Raw genomic sequence first — 18,616 nt, 5'->3', positions numbered from 1 at the left:
TCCGATCCGTTGTGCTGGAAAAAAAAATGAGCACGCTCTACTTTTTTTCAAGGCAACATAATGCAGCGGATCCGGTGTGAACGAGCCCTGCTCATTCTCAGCGCCCTTCCGTTACCATCCGTTGAAAAACATATCACAATGTATCAGATTGGAAGGAAATCGGGAGGTATAATTGCAAGTCAACGGACCCTCTGATTTCCTTCCGATTTTGGGGTGAATGCAGCCTTACTGTAGGTGAATCTTCCAGGTGCATGTGTTGGAAATGACGGTGATCCATTCACACCGGAACCGTTGTGTCGCGATATGTCTTTTCGACAGATGCGGAAATGGAAAGACACCGAAAAATAAATGGGGCTCATCCACACCGCTCTTGCATTGCGCTAAATACAAAGTGGAACGGGCTCTGCTTTTTTTTTCCAGCGTAACAGATCCTGTGTGAACAAGCCCCATTCACACCCATTTATTTTTTGGCACCCTTCCGTTAGCATCCGTTGGAAAATGTATCGTAACGCGACGGATCGGAAGAAAATCAGATGGTTCAATTAAATCAACGTACCCTCCGATTTCCTTTCCGACTTTGGTGTAAATGTACTGTTATTGTAGGTGAATCTTCCAGGTGCATGCGTTGTAGATGATAACTCATTCTCCAGCAGTGAATAATATTTATTGTAACCATGTAACTCATTATTAAAGCAAATGAATATAAACCGGAATACATATATTATAGATCCCGGCCTGAAAGGGCATTAGGGGCTCAGTACACCGCACTCTGCTCTCTGAGGTTCTGAACTCCTCTGTCATCTATTCTGAATGCCGGACAGACAGCATACAGTGCTGGAATGGGGAGCGCAGTAGCAGTAGCGCAGCCCAGGTGCACATCAGACGCCGGGCACGGATGACACACATCTGCAGACAGCCATAATTACAGAGAACGGAGCGGCAATTAGAGAAGCCACCTCTATGGATCACAAAGCGCAGCAGCCCCGACGCGTCACCCAGCGCTGGGACGGGACGTCGGGCTCGGTGACACTTCGCTCTCAGCGGTGACAACTTTCTTTTTATTCTGACATGACAATCCGGAGATCGGAGCGCTGGAGAGGTGACAGGGAGCTGAGGCTGAGATCGGTCCGGTCATGCTGATGGCAGATGGAGCTCCTGTGATCCGCAGCCCCAGGGAGCCCGGACGCCCCATGCAGCTGCTCTCGATCGTGCTGCTGCTCTGCGGCGCCTTGCTGCTCCTTAGCCCGGCTGTGCGAGGCTGCGGGCCGGGCAGGGTGGTGGGCAGGAGGAGAAGACCTGCCAAGCTCACCCCGCTCTCCTACAAGCAGTTCAGTCCCAATGTGCCCGAGAAGACCCTGGGGGCCAGCGGGAGGTACGAGGGCAAGATCGCCCGCAACTCGGAGCGCTTCAAGGAGCTCACTCCAAACTACAACTCGGACATTATCTTCAAGGACGAGGAGAACACCGGGGCAGACAGGCTCATGACACAGGTGAGGGGTCCTGGGGTTGGGGGTATGAGACAGGTGATGGGTTCTGGGGATGGGGGTATGAGACAGGTGAGGGGTCCTGGGGATGGGGGTATGAGACAGGTGATGGGTTCTGGGGATGGGGGTATGAGACAGGTGAGGGGTCCTGGGGATGGGGGTATGAGACAGGTGATGGGTTCTGGGGATGGGGGGATGAGACAGGTGAGGGGACCAGAGGTGGGGATATGAGACATGTGAGGGGTCCAGAGGTGGGAATATGAGACAGGTGAGGGGACAGGGATGGGGGTATGAGACAGGTAAGGGATCCTGGATGTGGGGATATAAGAGGTGAGTGGTCCAGAGGTAGGGGTATGAGCCAGATGAGGGGTCCAAAGGTAGGGGTATGAGACAGATGAGGGGTCCAAAGGTAGGGGTGTGAGACAGGTGAGGGGTCCTGGATGTGAGGGTATAAGACAGGTGAGGGGTCTGAGGTGGGAGTATGATAAAGGTGAGGGGTCCAGAGGTGGAGGTATAAGAAAGGTGAGGGGTCCAGAGGTGGGGTATGATAAAGGTAAGGGACCAGAGGTGGGGGTATGAGACAGGTGAGGGTTCCAGGGGAGGAGTTTGAAACAGGTGAGAGTATCGGGGATGGGTGTATGGGACAGGTGAGGGGTCCAGAGGTTGGAGTATAAGACAGGTGAGGGGTCCAGAAGTAGCGGTATGACTCTGATGAGGGACCCCCAGGATGGGAGCACGAGACAGGTGAGGTGTCCAGATGTGACAGTATGAGACAGGCGATGGGCATAGAGGTAGGAGTATGCACAGGTCAGTGGGCTAAAAGAGGAATTATAACTTTAATGAGGGTACAGGGTTGGGATTATGACACAGGTGAGGGACCCAGAGGTGGGATCGTGACCCCAATGAGGGACCCAGAGTTGGCATTATGATCCAGGTGAAAGACTCAAAATTGTCAGTTTGATGCAGGAGAGGGGCCCAGAGTTGGGAGTAAGGCATAGGTGATGGGCCAAGAGTTGGATTCATGACGCAGGTGAGGGACCAGAAGTGGGTTTATTATATAGGTTTGGGGCCCAGAGTGGGATTACGATACAGTTGAGGAATTGGATGTGGGATTTCATAAATGAGTAAAAGATGAAAGTGTGATGATGTTTAGATGATGGCACTGGTTAGGGGGTGAAAGTAAGGGATGATGGTGCAGGTGAGGAGATGAAGGTGGGATGATGGATCAGTTGAGGGGATGATGGCACAGGTGAGAAGATGAAGATGAGATGATGGTGCAGGTGAGGAGATGAAGGTGGGATGAGGGATCAGTTGAGGGGATGATGGCACAGGTGAGGAGATGAAGATGGGATGATGGCACAGGTGAGGAGATGAAGATGGGATGATGGTGCAGGTGAGGAGATGAAGATGGGATGATGGTGCAGGTGAGAGGTTGAAGCTGTAATGTAGGTGAGGACAGGAGAGGAAAGGAGAAATGAATGAAGTGATGCTAAAGTTAAGGAATAGGAAACCAAGAAGATAAGCAGCTGAAAATAATGGCGTGTCTTGGTGCAGATGATGGCATAGGACACAGATATAGAGGAAAGTGTCCACAGGTCAGGGAACTGTGAATGTTGAATGATGGCACAAAGCCTGATTATTGATAGTGATATTTCGGTAGTGTGATAGTAGAATATTGTTCATGTGATAATGGCATATTCGTATTGTGATAGTGGTATATAGGTAGTGTGATAGTGGTATATAGGTAGTGTGATAGTGGTATATAGGTAGTGTGATAGTGGTATATAGGTAGTGTGATAGTGGTATATAGGTAATGTGATAGTGGTATATAGGTAGTGTGATAGTGGTATATAGGTAGTGTGATACTGGTATATAGGTAATGTGATAGTGGTATATAAGTAGGTTGATAGTGGTATATATGTATTGTATATAGTGTAGTGGCATATACAGTAGGTATTGTGACTGTGTACTCTGAACATGAGCTTGTGGTACAAGTGAGAATAATGGGCTCAGCTTTGGGCAGGTGATAGGGGCTGCACATGGCTTGTAACAGGAGAGGAGACGTGGTGAGATTAGGAAGGATGAAGGGCGCTGAGGTCCGAGTATCACATTATAAAACAATTTAAGGTCTCGTCATCTTCTGTGCAATGGTTGCGGAGCGAATACAAGAAAGGTTTTATGATACCGCTCATTAGGCAGAAGGCAGCCACATAACATTCCCATTTGATTTACTGCCGCAGTGTAAATATAGAATAACATGCGGCAATTGTTCTTCCTTTTCCTTTCTGACGGCGAAATCAAATGTTTAACTGGTTACTATGGACTACTTCACAATTATTTGTAAATAACTATGTACAGTCTTATGACACAGGTTTATGGTTGAAGGGTTTGACTGCTTCTGAGGATAGGTGTGGCGCACACTGGAATGAACAGAGGACACGGACACGGTGGTGGGAATAGTACATAGTGACCAGGAGAGGACACGCTGGAGGGGTGACAGGTCACAGATAAAGGTTACAGCAAAGATCAAACAAGTCATCCGTGATAGCTGTCAACACTTCATGTCCAGCCGTGGATAGAATGCGGAATGATTAGATCTCTCGTTGGGTTTTTACTGCTATCTGGGGCTCCATAAAGGTGCCCATACACTGCGCGATTATCGTACGGCAATCGCGGGAAATCGTAAAGTGTATGGAAGGCGTGCGACCGTTTCTACTTCCGTCGAACAAGCAGACTGGAAAACCCACCGGGAATCGTACGACTCTTGGCGAGTTAGTAGCCTGCTTTTTCGACAACTGCCGACAGGCCGGTGTGCGCACGCGCACACAGCTCGTTTGCAGTCATCTGAAGCCTGCCCCTCAGGGGGGGGCGGGCTTGCGATGATCGGAAATACGATCTGCCTGTCCAAGATGGGCAGATCGTATGTTTTTTTACTTACTTTACAACCCTCGCAAGATAAAAGTCTATGGCCACCTTTAGGGAGATTTAAGGTGCCCATACACCTTACTATTATCGGTCGATTTGCGTATGCGATCGCGTTTTTGTGTGATATTCGTAAAGTTGATGGGCAGTGTACAACCGCCAGTACTGTACAATCGTACGACTTGACTTCAACTTGAGTTGACTTCCCAGCAGGTTAGAAAACTTCAGTCGATCGTACGATTTTCGCAAGGTTGGTGGCGTTTCCGTATGTCAAAATTCGTGCGATTAACACTGCTCATGCGCATACGAAAATAAGTGCGGGCGATTAACGCAATTCGTCCAGGTGTTGTTTTTTAACTATCGCTAATTGAACCTTGCGATGATCGGGGCAGGATGGGGACGTCGTACGAAAATCGTACGACTGTTCGATCATCGGGCGAAAAGTTTCGTCCGACGATCGCTTGGTGTATGGGCAGCTTTACCCAGGAAAAACCTTCAACAGCAACATGGAAATGAAAATGCTTTAAGGTGCCCGTACACGATTTTCGTACGGCGGCCCCATCCTGATCCGACCATCGCAAGGTTCAATTAGCGGTAGTTTTAAAAAACACCTGGACGAATTGCGGTAATCGACCGCACGTATTTTCGTTTGCGCATGAGTAGTGTTAATGAGTAGGTTGAGAAAAAACACAGGTTGATGAAGTTCACCCCTCTGTGTATGAGTTTTATGTGTTTGATCCAGAGGATCAATTTGCTCTAAGAGGGTAAAAAAAATCCTCGCTGACCCCATACTGGCGATCGGATAAATCCTTCAACCAATGTGCTTTGGAATGTAAGAACTCCCATAGCCCTGTATATTATGCCGGTTGTATCAACATTAGAACCTAGAGGCTAGGTTCAGACCTGAGCGACACCCGGGGGCGCGCGATCGCGTGCTAGTGCAATGGGGTGACATCCGCGCGGCAATCATTAATACAAGGTACAAGTACCTTTTTTTGCGACACACGACGGACGGCTTTTATAGCCGCAATGTTGTGCAATTGCACGGGTGGAATCGTGGCAGGAAACCGCGCAATCCGCCCGGCTCGACTGGGTGCCATTAGAAAATAATTGCACCCACAGCGCGATCGGCTGTGTTGGGTGACTCCGTGACCGCCGGTAATCCGCACGGTTTTGTGCACGATTGCAGCGTGGTCAGGAGTCGCACAGGTGTGAACCTAGCCAGAATCCTTTGACATTTTGTTTACACCAGCAGCAGCAGCACGCCCCCCTACGCTCTCCCTCCTGCACGTCTGTGCGGATGAGCGTACTCGTACGCCCACAGCATGGATCCTGTCTGCGTCCGAGCCGGAACACCCGCACCCTGCACTTGAGGGGAGCGTAGGGGGGCGTACGGCCGCGTAGTCCCATAGAGAAGGACGGGGGCTGCGTACTAATCACACGCAGCACCTGTCCTTCCCGGGAACCGCCCGATAAGGCCGTGCACACAGCACGGAGCTGTACGTGCCGGCCGATTACAGTGTGATTGAGGCCTAAAGCTGACCATGCACGCTGCAATCTAATTGTTTAATCAACTTTCACCTATGAAGCGCAAGGCTTGCCTGATTAGATAGAAACTGAGTGGACCTTTTAGGTACGTCCTCAAGTTATATAGTTTTAGTGAACCTAAAAGAGATTGTACAATCAGATTGTTAAACTGACCTGACACAGTACAACCTGACTGTACAATCTCTGTAAAGGTGCCCATACACCTATCGATTATGGTTTGAAAATCGTCCACAAATGGTCTTTCGTACGATAATTGTGTTCATGGGAACCCAACGATTTTTTTTTACTGTACTCCTGGCCGAATTTTCTGGAAGGGTGAGGCTGGAAAACCTTTTGAATATCGATGGATTAGTGGCATTTTCGTACGGAAAAAAAAATTGCAACAAGAACGCTGCACATGCGCAAACGGAAATCCGTTGTGTCGATCGATGAAATTTGGTGAGTTAGTGTTGCTCAAGAATGAGTATCGGAATCGACATCGGTCTGTGCATGATGGGGTATTCCAGCGGAAATCGAACGAGGGTTCGATGACGGCACGAAAAAAATCTAACGATGATTGCAGAGTGTATGGCCAGATTTAGATCTGCAGAGTACAAGAGTCTGATAGCTTAGATAGCTCCTCATACTACATAGTTTCGGTAGATCTAATGTTGATTGTGCTGAGATTGTGCGGTCAGATTGTTATGTGTGTAGTGAGCCTTAAAGGAGAACTGTCACAGGTCGGCTCAGTAGATCGGGAGGTGAGCAAACACTGGCGTTCGCTCACCTGCCGATCCTGTCACGGCTCTCTGCCGTGACAGGGGAGGGGCTGGATTCCCCCTCCCTGCTCCGATCCTCCAGCGCTGACTGGCGGAACGGACGGGGGAGGGGGCGGGTACAGCTGGCTCTGCCTCTAGATAGGCAGAGCCAGCTGTCAGTCACGCAGTAGGGCGGATCCAGACATAATTGTCGGGATCCGCTTTAGCTTCAGCGTCTCAGTATACCGCGAGCTACAGCTTGCAGTATACTGAGCTTAGGGTGACGAGAGGACGCTAGTTTGTGTCCTCCCGTTACCCTAAGGAGAACTATGGGGAAAAGCCTTAACCCCATAGTTCTCCTTTAAGGTGCCCATACACCTTACGATTATCGGATGAAACTTTCCGTCCGATGATCGAACCGTCGTACGATTGTCGTACGGGGGCCCCATCCTGCCCCGATTATCGCAAGGTTCAATCAGCGGTAGTTAAAAAAAACACCCGGACGAATTGCGGTAATTGACCGCACGTATTTTCCTTTGCGCATGAGCAGTGTTAATCGTACGACTTTTGACGTACGGAAACGCCACCGACCTTGCGAAAATCGTACGATTGACTGAAGTTTTCGAACATGCAGGAAAGACAAGATTGTACAGTACTGGCGGTTGCACACTCCCCATACACCTTACGATTGTCGTACGAAATTCGATCGCATAGGATTATCGTATGGGCACCTTTACATAGCTGGACAGCTGGGGCTGATTTTTTATAAGTTTCAAGAAGATTTGGTGTAATATATATTATTATTTGGAGATTAATATTATTAATAATTGAATATTAATTTTGATAGTAATACAGATTTGATACATTTGCAGAATGATCCTAAGTGAAGGAATAAAAAGTAACTTGTATGCTGCAATTGTTTTCACATGTGCTATGCTATTGATCGGTTCATCGATTATTGTTTCTTATCATTTGCACTTTGAATAGTTACAGATATCTTTTAGTCTTTCATTGCCTTGTACGATAAATGATTACTTGTATCGAAAACGTGCTTCAAAAAACATCTAAGGGCAGAGACTCATTAACTCCCATCGACTGATATCTCCCATTTGTAATCGGTCATTGTTAGACCCGATGGGTTGAACTTGATGGACTTGCGTCTTTCTTCAGCCTCATCAACTATGTAACTCTGATGGGTTTTGTACATTTTGTATAATTATATTTTTGTACTTGGGATGATACAATTATTGGTCGTGTTGATCAACATTTATATGAAAACTCATCCATGTGTGGGATTTTGATCAATGCTTTTCTTTAGTACAGTTTGAAAATAGTGAGAAACACTTTTTCCAGTGCTTACATGTCTGCTCCCAATGTCTTTACAGTAGTTGACGGACATTGTGCAGTGTCCAGAAAATACAGATTATTGTCGTTAGAATGTTCAGATAGATCAGGGCATTCTTAATTTATTTATAAATACCGACCTCCAATGGATTACCCAATATATCCCCAAATCAGCGGGTACAGCTGGCTCTAGATAGGCAGAGCCAGCTGTCAATCATGCAGCTGGGTGGATCTCAACAATAATGTCAAGATCCCTCCTGGCTGCAGCGGTATTAGTATACCGCGAGCTGTAGCCCGTGGTATACTGAGCTTTGGGTCATGGGAGGATGCTAGTTTATGTCCTCCCGTGACCCTTAGGAGAACTATGGGGAAAAATACTGACCCCATAGTTCTCCTTTGAAATTATATTAAAGCCAAAAGGTTTTTAAGCTTTTTCAAATGCTAGTGAAATCACTTACAATGGATGCTGCTTCTCGATGTTTAAAAGTTTGAGCTTCTTATAGAATCTGCTGGTCCCCTGAGCACTGTTCCTGATATCCTGGTTTAGGGTGGCTCCTTTCCCTCGCAGGGTCCTATGGAGCCACCCTAGTGTGTGCAACTAAGCTGTGTGTGTCTCCACAAACACACAGACACAGCAAGGCAAGTCACTACGCTGCTCCCAGATCCTCCTTCCTCCCTTTTTCCATGCTAGTAGACTAACAGCTGCTGGAGACTGCTCTGCCCCTTGTACTGGACATGAAGTTCAGGAAAGCAGAGCGGAGAGAGTTGGAGTCAACTGTTCTGAAACATGCTGACTGGAAGTGTTTGGTCAGAAATGTGAAGAAACACTTTGCTGGACAATGTGTATTGGTTGGATCTGGGTTCATTGTTGTAAAAAAAAAGTTTGAGCGTTTAATACGACTTTGAAAGATGTCAAACGTTTGGTTCTACCTTACACATGGAGAGATAGTTACAGAGCAGCTGACAGAAAATCATAAGGCTTTTTTAAATATTGATATCAACACTTCAAATCACAAATATTCAAAAAACCAGAAAAAGTGATATTTCTGCTGTTGTAATTGTACTTTCAAAACAAAGAAGGGAGATTCCCGACAATGTTGCTCACAGGTCAGCGGACACATCGGGTCCATCTGTCCACTTTGATTTCAGGTTCAATAATGCAGAGATCGCACTTTCCTATTTTCTCATTCCTCACAGATCAAGTCCCTCACACCCATCATTTGGTTCCCCAATCACCAAGGTGTATAGATACCACCGGGAAATACCCCTTTTTTGTTGGGTTTCATCTTATTGATCAGTCTTTGCCAACTTTGATTTGTTTGCTTAAGGAACAAATGAACCCATAAAATAATTTTCAGGTCTAAAATTATTGTACCTACAAACGTATAAAACATCGGCGTGATCACTTGTAGAAAGGCTCATATAAAAGACTAACGCTGGGTTCACACCTTAGCGTATTGGAAACTCGCGTTTGCCCCGCGTTTCTTACCGCGCGGTTTTACCGCGATTTGCGGTAAAAGAAACGCGCGGCAAACGCGAGTTTCCGAGGAGGGTATCCGGCTGTATCCTGATGGATACAGCGGGATAGGCGCGTTAATACGCCCCAAAGAAGCTCTGGAACTTCTTTGGGCGTATGGCGTTTTACCGCGCGATCGTACGCGCGGTAAAACGCGCAGGTGAGTACCATGCCCATAGGCAAACATGGGTTTTCACCTGTTGCACGTTTTACCGTGCGTAGGAGCGCGCGGTAAAACGCTCAGGTGTGAACCGGGCCTAAAGAATGTGGTGTATATTTTTGACACCCAGAGCAGATCGTTTTTTAATGCTCCTCACTGCTTAACAACGAAATTATTGAAGTGAATGTACAGTAAATAGCCGGAAAAAAACCCCTCAAACACCGAAAACTGTGGTATACCCTGACATTGGTGGTCTGTGTAGAAATGACCATTTACTTTGATGGTCAGTGTTGAAATGACCCCTGGCATTGGCGGTCATTGTAGAAGTGACCTCTGACATTGGTGTTTAGTATAGTACTGACCCATTACATTGATGGTCATTGCAGAAATGAACCCTTACATTGGTGGTCCGTGTAGAAGTGAATCTTTTTATTGGTGGTCAGTTTAGACGGTACCCCTTACATTGGTGGTCAGTGTAAAGGTGACCCCTTACATTACCTGTCAGTGTAGAAGTGACCCCTTACATTAGCAGTCAGTATAGAATTGACCCCTTACATTGGTGGTCACTGTAGAAATAACCCTTTACATTGGTGGTCATTAAAAAACTGCCCCCTTAAATGGTGGTCATTGTAGATGGAAAATCAAGTTGCCACTTCTCATTGCTCAAGGAACCCTTTGCAACCGCAGGAGGAACCCTAGAGTTCCACTCTGGTTAGGAAAGGCCATCATTGGTGTTGAAACAAGGAAATCAATTCATATTTGCCACGGGGGATCTGTAATAAAAGCTCAGCTGCAGTAAAACATAAGAGACATCTTCTTCCGGGTTCGGGATCTTTGGCCATATTGATTTGCCGTGTCAGGATGACGTAACGCTCGCGCGTGAATGAGGGCCGCAAGGGTTGGTAAGTAGTTATCTGTATTATGTGACATTCAGAAGGCCACTAGAAGGAAAATCCAAGGAATCTGTATATAAAATATACTCACTCATGTATCCCCACCGCCACCTAACTGACATATCCCATTCTTCTGGGTTTTCAAGGCTAAGTATAAAGACTTACCCTCACTCCTGCAGGCTGGTGCATCCACTGTCAGCCAGCCATAACTGAATGCAGGTTGGACAGAACCACCACTTGGTCTGTGTCCGGACTGTGGGACAGCCAAAGGACTGGATGTGGCCCGTGGGCCCTAAAATGGCCAGGTCTGATCTAACAGCGATCCGGAGTTGTGCTTTAAGGTGTGATGGGTACTATGCCGTGCTGACACATATGCCAGGCTAGATATTCGACTAGTCACTATTGCCTTTGAAGTGGCGGGAAGGGGGGGGGTATGCTACTGGCCACCAATATCTAGGAATGGAGAAAGGGAACATTCGCCTATGCGTCTATTGTCTGTGCTGGGAGCATTCTCAATCGCGAATCCCCAGCACTTGGACCGCAGTCGCACTGTCTCCAACAGCTCCTGGTCACAGAGTGATGATGAGGATTCGGACAGTCTTCCAATCACGTGATCGCTGTGATAGTCAATCACATAGTCACATGATCAGAAAACCCATGTAATGCCTCTGGTGTTACTTTCTCCCACTGGTGACAACGGGTTAGATGCCACCATCATTTCACCTTCCCCTTGACTCCAATGCATTTGACAAAAATGGCGGAATTTCTTTGAAATCTTCCGATTGAACTTTCAGGGAAATGAAAACTCGATCTCTCTCATCTCTATTCCGTGCATTCAAGACAATCTGCATGTCATACATCAAACGTCGACACTTCCCTTCAATTACCATCGCTATATCAGTCATCGCGATCATTCACCCTGTTGATACGAATGACTGCCGCGATAAGATCAGGTACAGGATAAGCCACATGGATTGGCCAACAAAAGATAACATTTAAAAGTTTAATGAGGAAAAATTATCTTCTCATCATCAGATTGGCCATAAATCAATATTTGATAGATTTACTTATATTTTTTTTGCACTTCGGTGCTCCGCCCTCTGTACACAGAGTATAGATGAAGAGATCTCTGGAGAGAACACTTTATTGGAGCCTAACTTAAAGAAGAACTTCAATACAATAGTCATGGACTACAGAGCAACCAGCAACAGCTGAGACAATAAACACCATGGTCAGGAGTATCTAATGTACAGCACAGCATTCATGGAGCAGAGGTCAGGACTATGTAACAAAAAACACAGTAGATACAATGAAGGAGACAGGAGTATGTAATGTACAGCATAGCTTACAGGGTGCAGCATTCAGGACTGTGTAACTTAAAACACAGTGTATACAAAGCAGTGGAGAGGAGTATCTAATATACAGGTGAAACTCGAATAATTAGAATATCGTGCAAAAGTAATGGCAGTAAGTGCTGCAAAAGGGGCCCAAACCAAGTACTGAGTACATATGCATGCTTGTACTTTTCAGAGGTCCGATATTGTTCTATGTACAATCCTTGTTTTATTGATTGCATGTAATATTCTCATTTTTTGAGGTTGTGGATTTGGGGTTCTTGGGGTTTTCATGAGCTGTAAGCCATAATCATCACAATTATGACAAATCACGGCTTGAATTATCTTGCTTTGCATGTAATGAGTCTATCTCATATATTAGTTTCACCTTTTAAGTTGCATTAGTGAAATAAATGATATATAATAAATATCCCTCCTCTCTCCCTCCTTCCTTCTTCAGGCATTAGTGCCAGTAGAATATCTGCCCCGGCATTGTTGGCCAACAAAATATTCCCTTCCTGCTTTTCCAGACATTGGTGGCCAATAAAAGCTGGCCTCTTCTCAGGCATTATTGACCACTAGAATATCTGCACCAGCATTGTTGGTCAGTAGAATATCCCCTTTCTCCATTCCTAGATATTAATGGCCAGTAGCATATCCCCTTCCCGCCACTTCAAAGGCATTAGCGACTAGTAGAAAATCGGGCCCAGCATTATTGGTCAGCAGAATGACCCCAATCTCCATTCCCAGCACTGGGAATATCCCTTCCCTCTTCTCAGGCGTTAGTGACCAGTATAATAGTGACCAGTAGAATATCTGCCCCAGCATTGTTGGTCAGTAGAATATCCTCTTTCTCCACTCTCAGACATTGGATTGGTGGCCAGTGGCATACCCGCCATCCCCACCTCCGCAAATTTAAATTAGAACATCTGTTCCAGCATTTGTGGCCAGTAGAATATTCCTCCTTCCCTCTTCGTAGGCATTAATGACCAGTAGAGTGTCTGTCCAGCATTGTTGGCCAACAGAATATACCCCCACCTTTCCAGACATTGTTGGCCAGTAAAATATCCGCCCTGGTCTCTTCTCAGGCATTACTGACCAGTAGAACATCTTCCCTAGCATTGGTTTGGTGGCCAGTAGCATACCCGCCATCCCCCACCTCCGCAAATTTAAAGGTATTAGGTATTGGATTGGTGGCCAGTAGCACAGTGACATTCCCACCTATTCCCCCCCCCTCCCCCACCGTCACAGTAGAACATCTGTTCCAGCATTGGTGGCCAATAGAATATCCCCCTTCCTCCCTTTCCAGGCATTGGTGACCAGATAACATCACCCCCCTCCCTTCCCCCACCACTTCCAAGGCATTAGTGGCTAGCAGAATAGTAGAATATCTCCCTTGTTGCTCAGGACCATCCACAGAAGTCCCAGGACAAATAAAGCTGCCTGTTGACTCCCATTTAAGTACACATAGCTTTTTGGAGTGATGCAGCGCTCCTCACCACTTGGAGAAGTACTGAAAAATAAAAATCCAAGATTCTAACCTTTCCCCACTGCTTCACAGAAATGCAGTCTGCTCCCAACCAGCACAGTGTTAGATTTGCTCCTTGTGCTGCTTCTCTCTCTCCCATTCTGAGCTCTGGTGTAAAGGGATGGTAAGGATCTGATGCCAAGTCACATTCAGGTACTTACACTAGTTGCATTTAGAAGAATACAATTGTTGATGTATTAATGAATACAGAGCTGTAATAAATCATTTAATCTGCCTGAAGTTCAGCTTTAATGATGAAGTATAAATCTAACACAAGCAAAGACAATGTAACAACATCCTGCTGCATGAAGCTGCCACAGAGTACAGGGACGTGTACTCGGAAGGGTTAAGTGACGACATGAAAACTCTCGGGCGTACACAAGCGTACTTCCAATTTCCAGGTTATAGATTTAACTATATGGCTTCTTATCTGCAGTGCCACATCTCTGACCGTTCCTCTGGAATGTCAGTTCTTCAATAAGGCATGAGGAAATGCTTTCCATAAAGGGATCACAGCCAGGCTGGGAGGACCCATTACAGTCTTCTATGGAGGGATCACTCGGGGGGGATGTCCACTTAGCCTGTCCAGTGGCAGTGCACCTGCTCTGTGTGTGGTGCGCCGCAGTGTCATTCATTGTAAATTGTATCTGAAGGTCAGGGTCGAAGTCACAAGCCGAGGTTCGATCACAGAGAAGCAGAAGTGAGCCACCAATTCAATAAACAGAAGCAGGGTCAGGTCACAAGCCAGCAGGGCCATCCCTACCTTTTTTACCACCAGAGGCAGCCAGGAGAAGAGAGCTGAACCCCGGGCGGGAGGCGATGTGTGGCCCAGCGGGAGGTGGTGGGCGGCATGTGGCTGAGCTGCCAGCATGCGGGCAGGTGCTGTTAGTCGCCCATGCTGCCCCCCCTGGTGAGATTCTGGCTCATGGGGGGGTCTCCCTCTCCCTCATTATAGGGATTCCCCTGGAAGTTAAAGTCGTCATCTTTGGGAATCAATTTGCAGGTTGGGTCACAGGGAAACAGGAACAATCTATAGACAGTCAGCAATTAGCCCAGACTCCATGCTGGTTTAAAGAAGAATTATGAGGCGAGTGATTTTCACTCATCCTCATAATCTGAGCCGACCTGTGACAATGAGACTGTCACAGGTCGGCTCAATAGATCGGGAAGTGAGCGAACACATACCGTCGCTCGCTCACTTCTCAATCTATCCCTGCAGAGAGCCATGACTGTCACTCACGGCTCCCTGCAGGGATTCCCCCCTCCCCTGTCCGATCCTCTAGCGCTGACTAGTGGAACGGACGGGGTGGGGGCGGGTACAGCTGGCTGTGCCTCTAGATAGGCAGAGACAGCTGTCACTCACGCAGCTGGGTGGATCCAGACAGCATTGTCGGGATCCGTTCCGGCTGCGGCGTCTCAGTATACCACGAGCTGTAGCTCGCGGTATACTGAGCTTTGGGTGACGTGAGGACGCTAGTTTGTGTCCTCCCGTTACCCTTAGGAGAACTATGGGGAAAAGCCCTAATCCCATAGTTCTCCTTTAAATAGGCCAACTGATGCCAACGAGCACACCAGTACACGTGCTTGGCAGTGCGCGCACACTGATGCTAACTTTTATGCGCATGGGTGCTGGTGTTCTGTGTGTGGTGCCATTCATTGTAAATTGTATCTGAAGGTCAGGGTTGAAGTCACAAGCTGAGCTCGAACACAGAGAAGCAGAAGTGAGGCACCAAATCAGTAAACAGAAGCAGGTCGGGTCACAAGCCAGGATCATTGTCTTTGGGATACAAGTCGCAGCCCGGGTCACAGGGAAACAGAAACAAGCTGAAGACCCGTCAGCAATTAGCCCAGACTCCATGCTGGCTTAAATAGGCCAACTGATGCCAACGAGCATACCAGTACGTGTGCACGCCCCTGCGCTCTATCAGCGATGCTAATTTTTATGCACATGGGTACTGGTGTGCTACTCTGTGTTTGGTGCACTGCAGAGCAATTCATTGTATATTGTATCTGAAGGTCAGGGCCGAAGTCACAAGCCGAGGTCGAACACAGAGAAGCAGAAGTGAGCCACCAAATCAGTAAACAGAAGCAGGTTCCGGACTTCGGGAATCCAGTCTCAGGTTGGGTCGCAGGGAAACAGGAACAAGCTGAAGACCAGTCCAGCAATTAGCCCAGAATAGGCCAACTGATGCCAATGAGCATGCCAGCACATGTGCAGACCAGTGCGTGTGCACACCCGTGCGTGCACCACGATGCTAACTTTTATGCAAATAGGTACTGGTGTTCTGCTCTGTGTGTGGTGCGCAGTGGGGCCATTTATTGTAAACGTTAACCTAGCACAATGTACAGCAGAGCTCAATGGGCACCACAACGCTTACACCATGCTGTGCCTTCAAAAAGGGACATGTGCGTTTTTTCACCTGTTGTGGTGCATTGGCAGCCCATTCATAACAAACAGGCTGCCATAACTCAATGCACGTTGGTGCGCCACAACATGAATGGGCCCTAAATCCTACCCCGGGGAAGGAAGCGCAGAGAGTATATTGGGACACAGATCAGTTAAACAGTAACGCGGGATGTCTGTGCAGATGACCCGACCAAAGAAAAGTTGCTGGGCTTGGAATTCCCCTAATTAGACGAGGGCCGGGAGGATCGCTCCCATTGGAAGGCACGGGATACATTTTTTTAGTGTTTTGTTGCTGCAGAAAAATCCAGGGAGCGGCACTCCTCTGCGTGTCCCTCTTTCTAGTAGCGAGGTGTGTATATATATTTTGGAGGGGGCTCAGGAGCTGTTATACCCAGAGAGGTATGTGAAATATTTATTTGACACTTAGTAAAATGAAAAGGAACGGCCAGGCATCGTTCATATCCTACGCAGTCACGAGGTTCAATCTGAATTCCGCTCGAGCCCAAAGTCACGGTGGCAAAGTGTTTTCCGAAGCCCAATAAAAACTTCATGGGATCATGTCATCCGATGTTAATATGTAATAAGTACAAAGCAAACATCCACGTTAGCCGGGCCGAGTGCGAAAGGGTCCAGCGGCCGCACAGGGATCGCAGTGTGCATGCAGGGTTGTTTACTCTTGTCTTCATCATACTTAAGAACATTGAGCTCCGAGGAGTGTACCGTGATTGGAGGAGCGAGTGAGAATAAAGAATTTATGGGTTACGGGCTGCACTCTGTATACAAACACTGGGGTAAAGCCCAGCTCCAGATTGAATGCTTGCATCAGGCCCTGAGGGCTCTTAAGACGAGTACTAAGGCAAGGTGCTGTGATGTTTACAGGAAGCTATGTACAGCACCCTGCTGGCCCCTCCCACCAGCAATAATCTGCCTGCATTGCATTGAGAAGCATGGAGACCTAGTGATTCCATAATTGATATGTAATAAAAACAGAAATATTTTATTAAAAAATATAATTCGCATTGAAGTCAATGGAGGCTGTTCACACCTTTGCGGTTAGTCGCGCGGATCAAATCGCCTGTTGCAGGAAAAGGTGCAGGAGCTATTTTCAGCCGGTTGCCGTGCGGTTTAGGTCCCATAGACATCTCTATACATTGAAAACCGTGCGGTTTTCAATGAACAGTCGCGCGATCAAAAACGCGCGAAAATTAGGCGAAAACAGCTCAGCGTCTTAATCGCCTAGGTGTGAACCTAGCCTTAAAGAAAAAGATTTTGGCCTATGCTATTTGCAAATATTGCCTAAAACAAAAACTCCGGTGTTGTTATTTAAAACACGCACTTCTAAAGATTTTATCAAACGTTATCTGAGCTTCTAACCTGCTTTTGTTCTGTAAATGTTAATAGGTTGCTTCGGCTCACTTGCTGAAATATTTTAAAATAAGTGCTGGCCTGGGGGGTTTCTGGCTGTGTAATAATCATACAATCAGCCTCTGTGTTATATTAAGGAACATGGTTCTTGTACTATCCCTATATACACTGAGTGGCCAGATTATTATGACCACCCCATCAGTACTTCGTTGGGCCGCCTCGTGACTCCACGAGATGGTGAAAGGTGATGCGAGGAATCTGACACGGCACTGTTGCCCTTCTGTTGTCTTGTACCAGTCTTGCCACTCTCCGTTCTGCCCTAACATTGACTAGTAGCTGACGGCCACAATTCGCACGTTCAGACCCAGATTTTCGGCTGACAGTCCGGTCTTTAAACACTTTAACAACAGCTGCTCTTGAACATTTAACGAATTCTGCTGTTTTGCTGATACTCGCTCCATGGCTCCGAGCGCCAACAATCATCCCACGTTCAAAGGCTGTTAAATCGCGTTGTTTCCCCGTATCTTCAGAAACAAATCACTTCTACTGTCGTGGTAACCAACCCGCTTCCCTATTTATAATGGTCTGGCCCTCTAGCAACTTCAGCGCCAAATTATAGCTAATTTGCCTGCAAACGTCAGGTGGTCATAATAATCTGGACACTCAGTGTATGTGAAGCATCCCCCCTCAACGTGGAAGTCTCTCCCAAGGATGACACACTGCAGTTAAACTAAGGGCATTGATAGGGATCCCTTTTATTTGACACTGGAAAATGAGAGTGAATTTCCCCAGAGAACAATGCAAACCTGACTCGGGGTTCTGGTTGACCCAGAAAAATAAGTTTTGGCTAGAGTTCCACCTTAATTTATCAGCAGTTCTGCAAGCTCATGTTCAGGCTGAAAGGGGAAGATGATTTTTTTAAGAACCTTAAATTCTAAAGTAGCCTTTGCGGCAGTTGTATATGTTACATTGTATATGTTACTTTCATATTTTCAGAAGGGAAAACATTCTTTTGAAGCCCAATGCCACCCACATGTTTGGCACTTAGGCTTCTATGACATTATTGAATTCTGCTGTCTGCCCATCGCCTTCTTTAGATATAACAAGAGCGGAGTTGGGAACCCTGAATCACCCTGTCCTGCATCTAGGATCTCTATCGTGGTGATGTCGTGTCCAGGGCTGCGTCCTGGGATCACAGCTTCACCCATATTTGAGTTACAGAGAGCATGGCCAGGGTATTAACTGTGGGGATCGTGGTCATGAGTGGGCGGTTAAAGCATATTGTAGGGTAAGACCGTGCATAAAATGGGTGTGGTTTCAGTGTGACTGGTAAGCAAGTACGTGTCAAATGGGGGGGGGGGGGGGGGGAGACTTTTTC

The 18,616-nt window shown here is 47.0% G+C and overlaps 1 protein-coding gene across 1 annotated transcript in view; it reads left to right on the top strand.

Moving 5' to 3' along the window:
• Positions 1–1,151: 1,151 nt before the first annotated feature.
• IHH (indian hedgehog) overlaps positions 1,152–18,616 on the top strand; it is an 86,445-nt gene continuing 68,980 nt past the window's right edge. Inside the window, exon 1 of the mRNA XM_018554938.1 lies at positions 1,152–1,490. Within this exon, the coding sequence (XP_018410440.1) occupies positions 1,191–1,490 (300 nt within the window). The 5' untranslated portion in view covers positions 1,152–1,190. The remainder of the gene's footprint in view (positions 1,491–18,616) is intronic.

Source organism: Nanorana parkeri, unplaced genomic scaffold (genome assembly GCF_000935625.1).
Source record: "Nanorana parkeri isolate BGI_ZX_2015 unplaced genomic scaffold, ASM93562v1 scaffold178, whole genome shotgun sequence".
Classification (NCBI taxonomy): domain Eukaryota; kingdom Metazoa; phylum Chordata; class Amphibia; order Anura; family Dicroglossidae; genus Nanorana; species Nanorana parkeri.
This window is presented reverse-complemented; position numbering and strand designations above follow the sequence as displayed.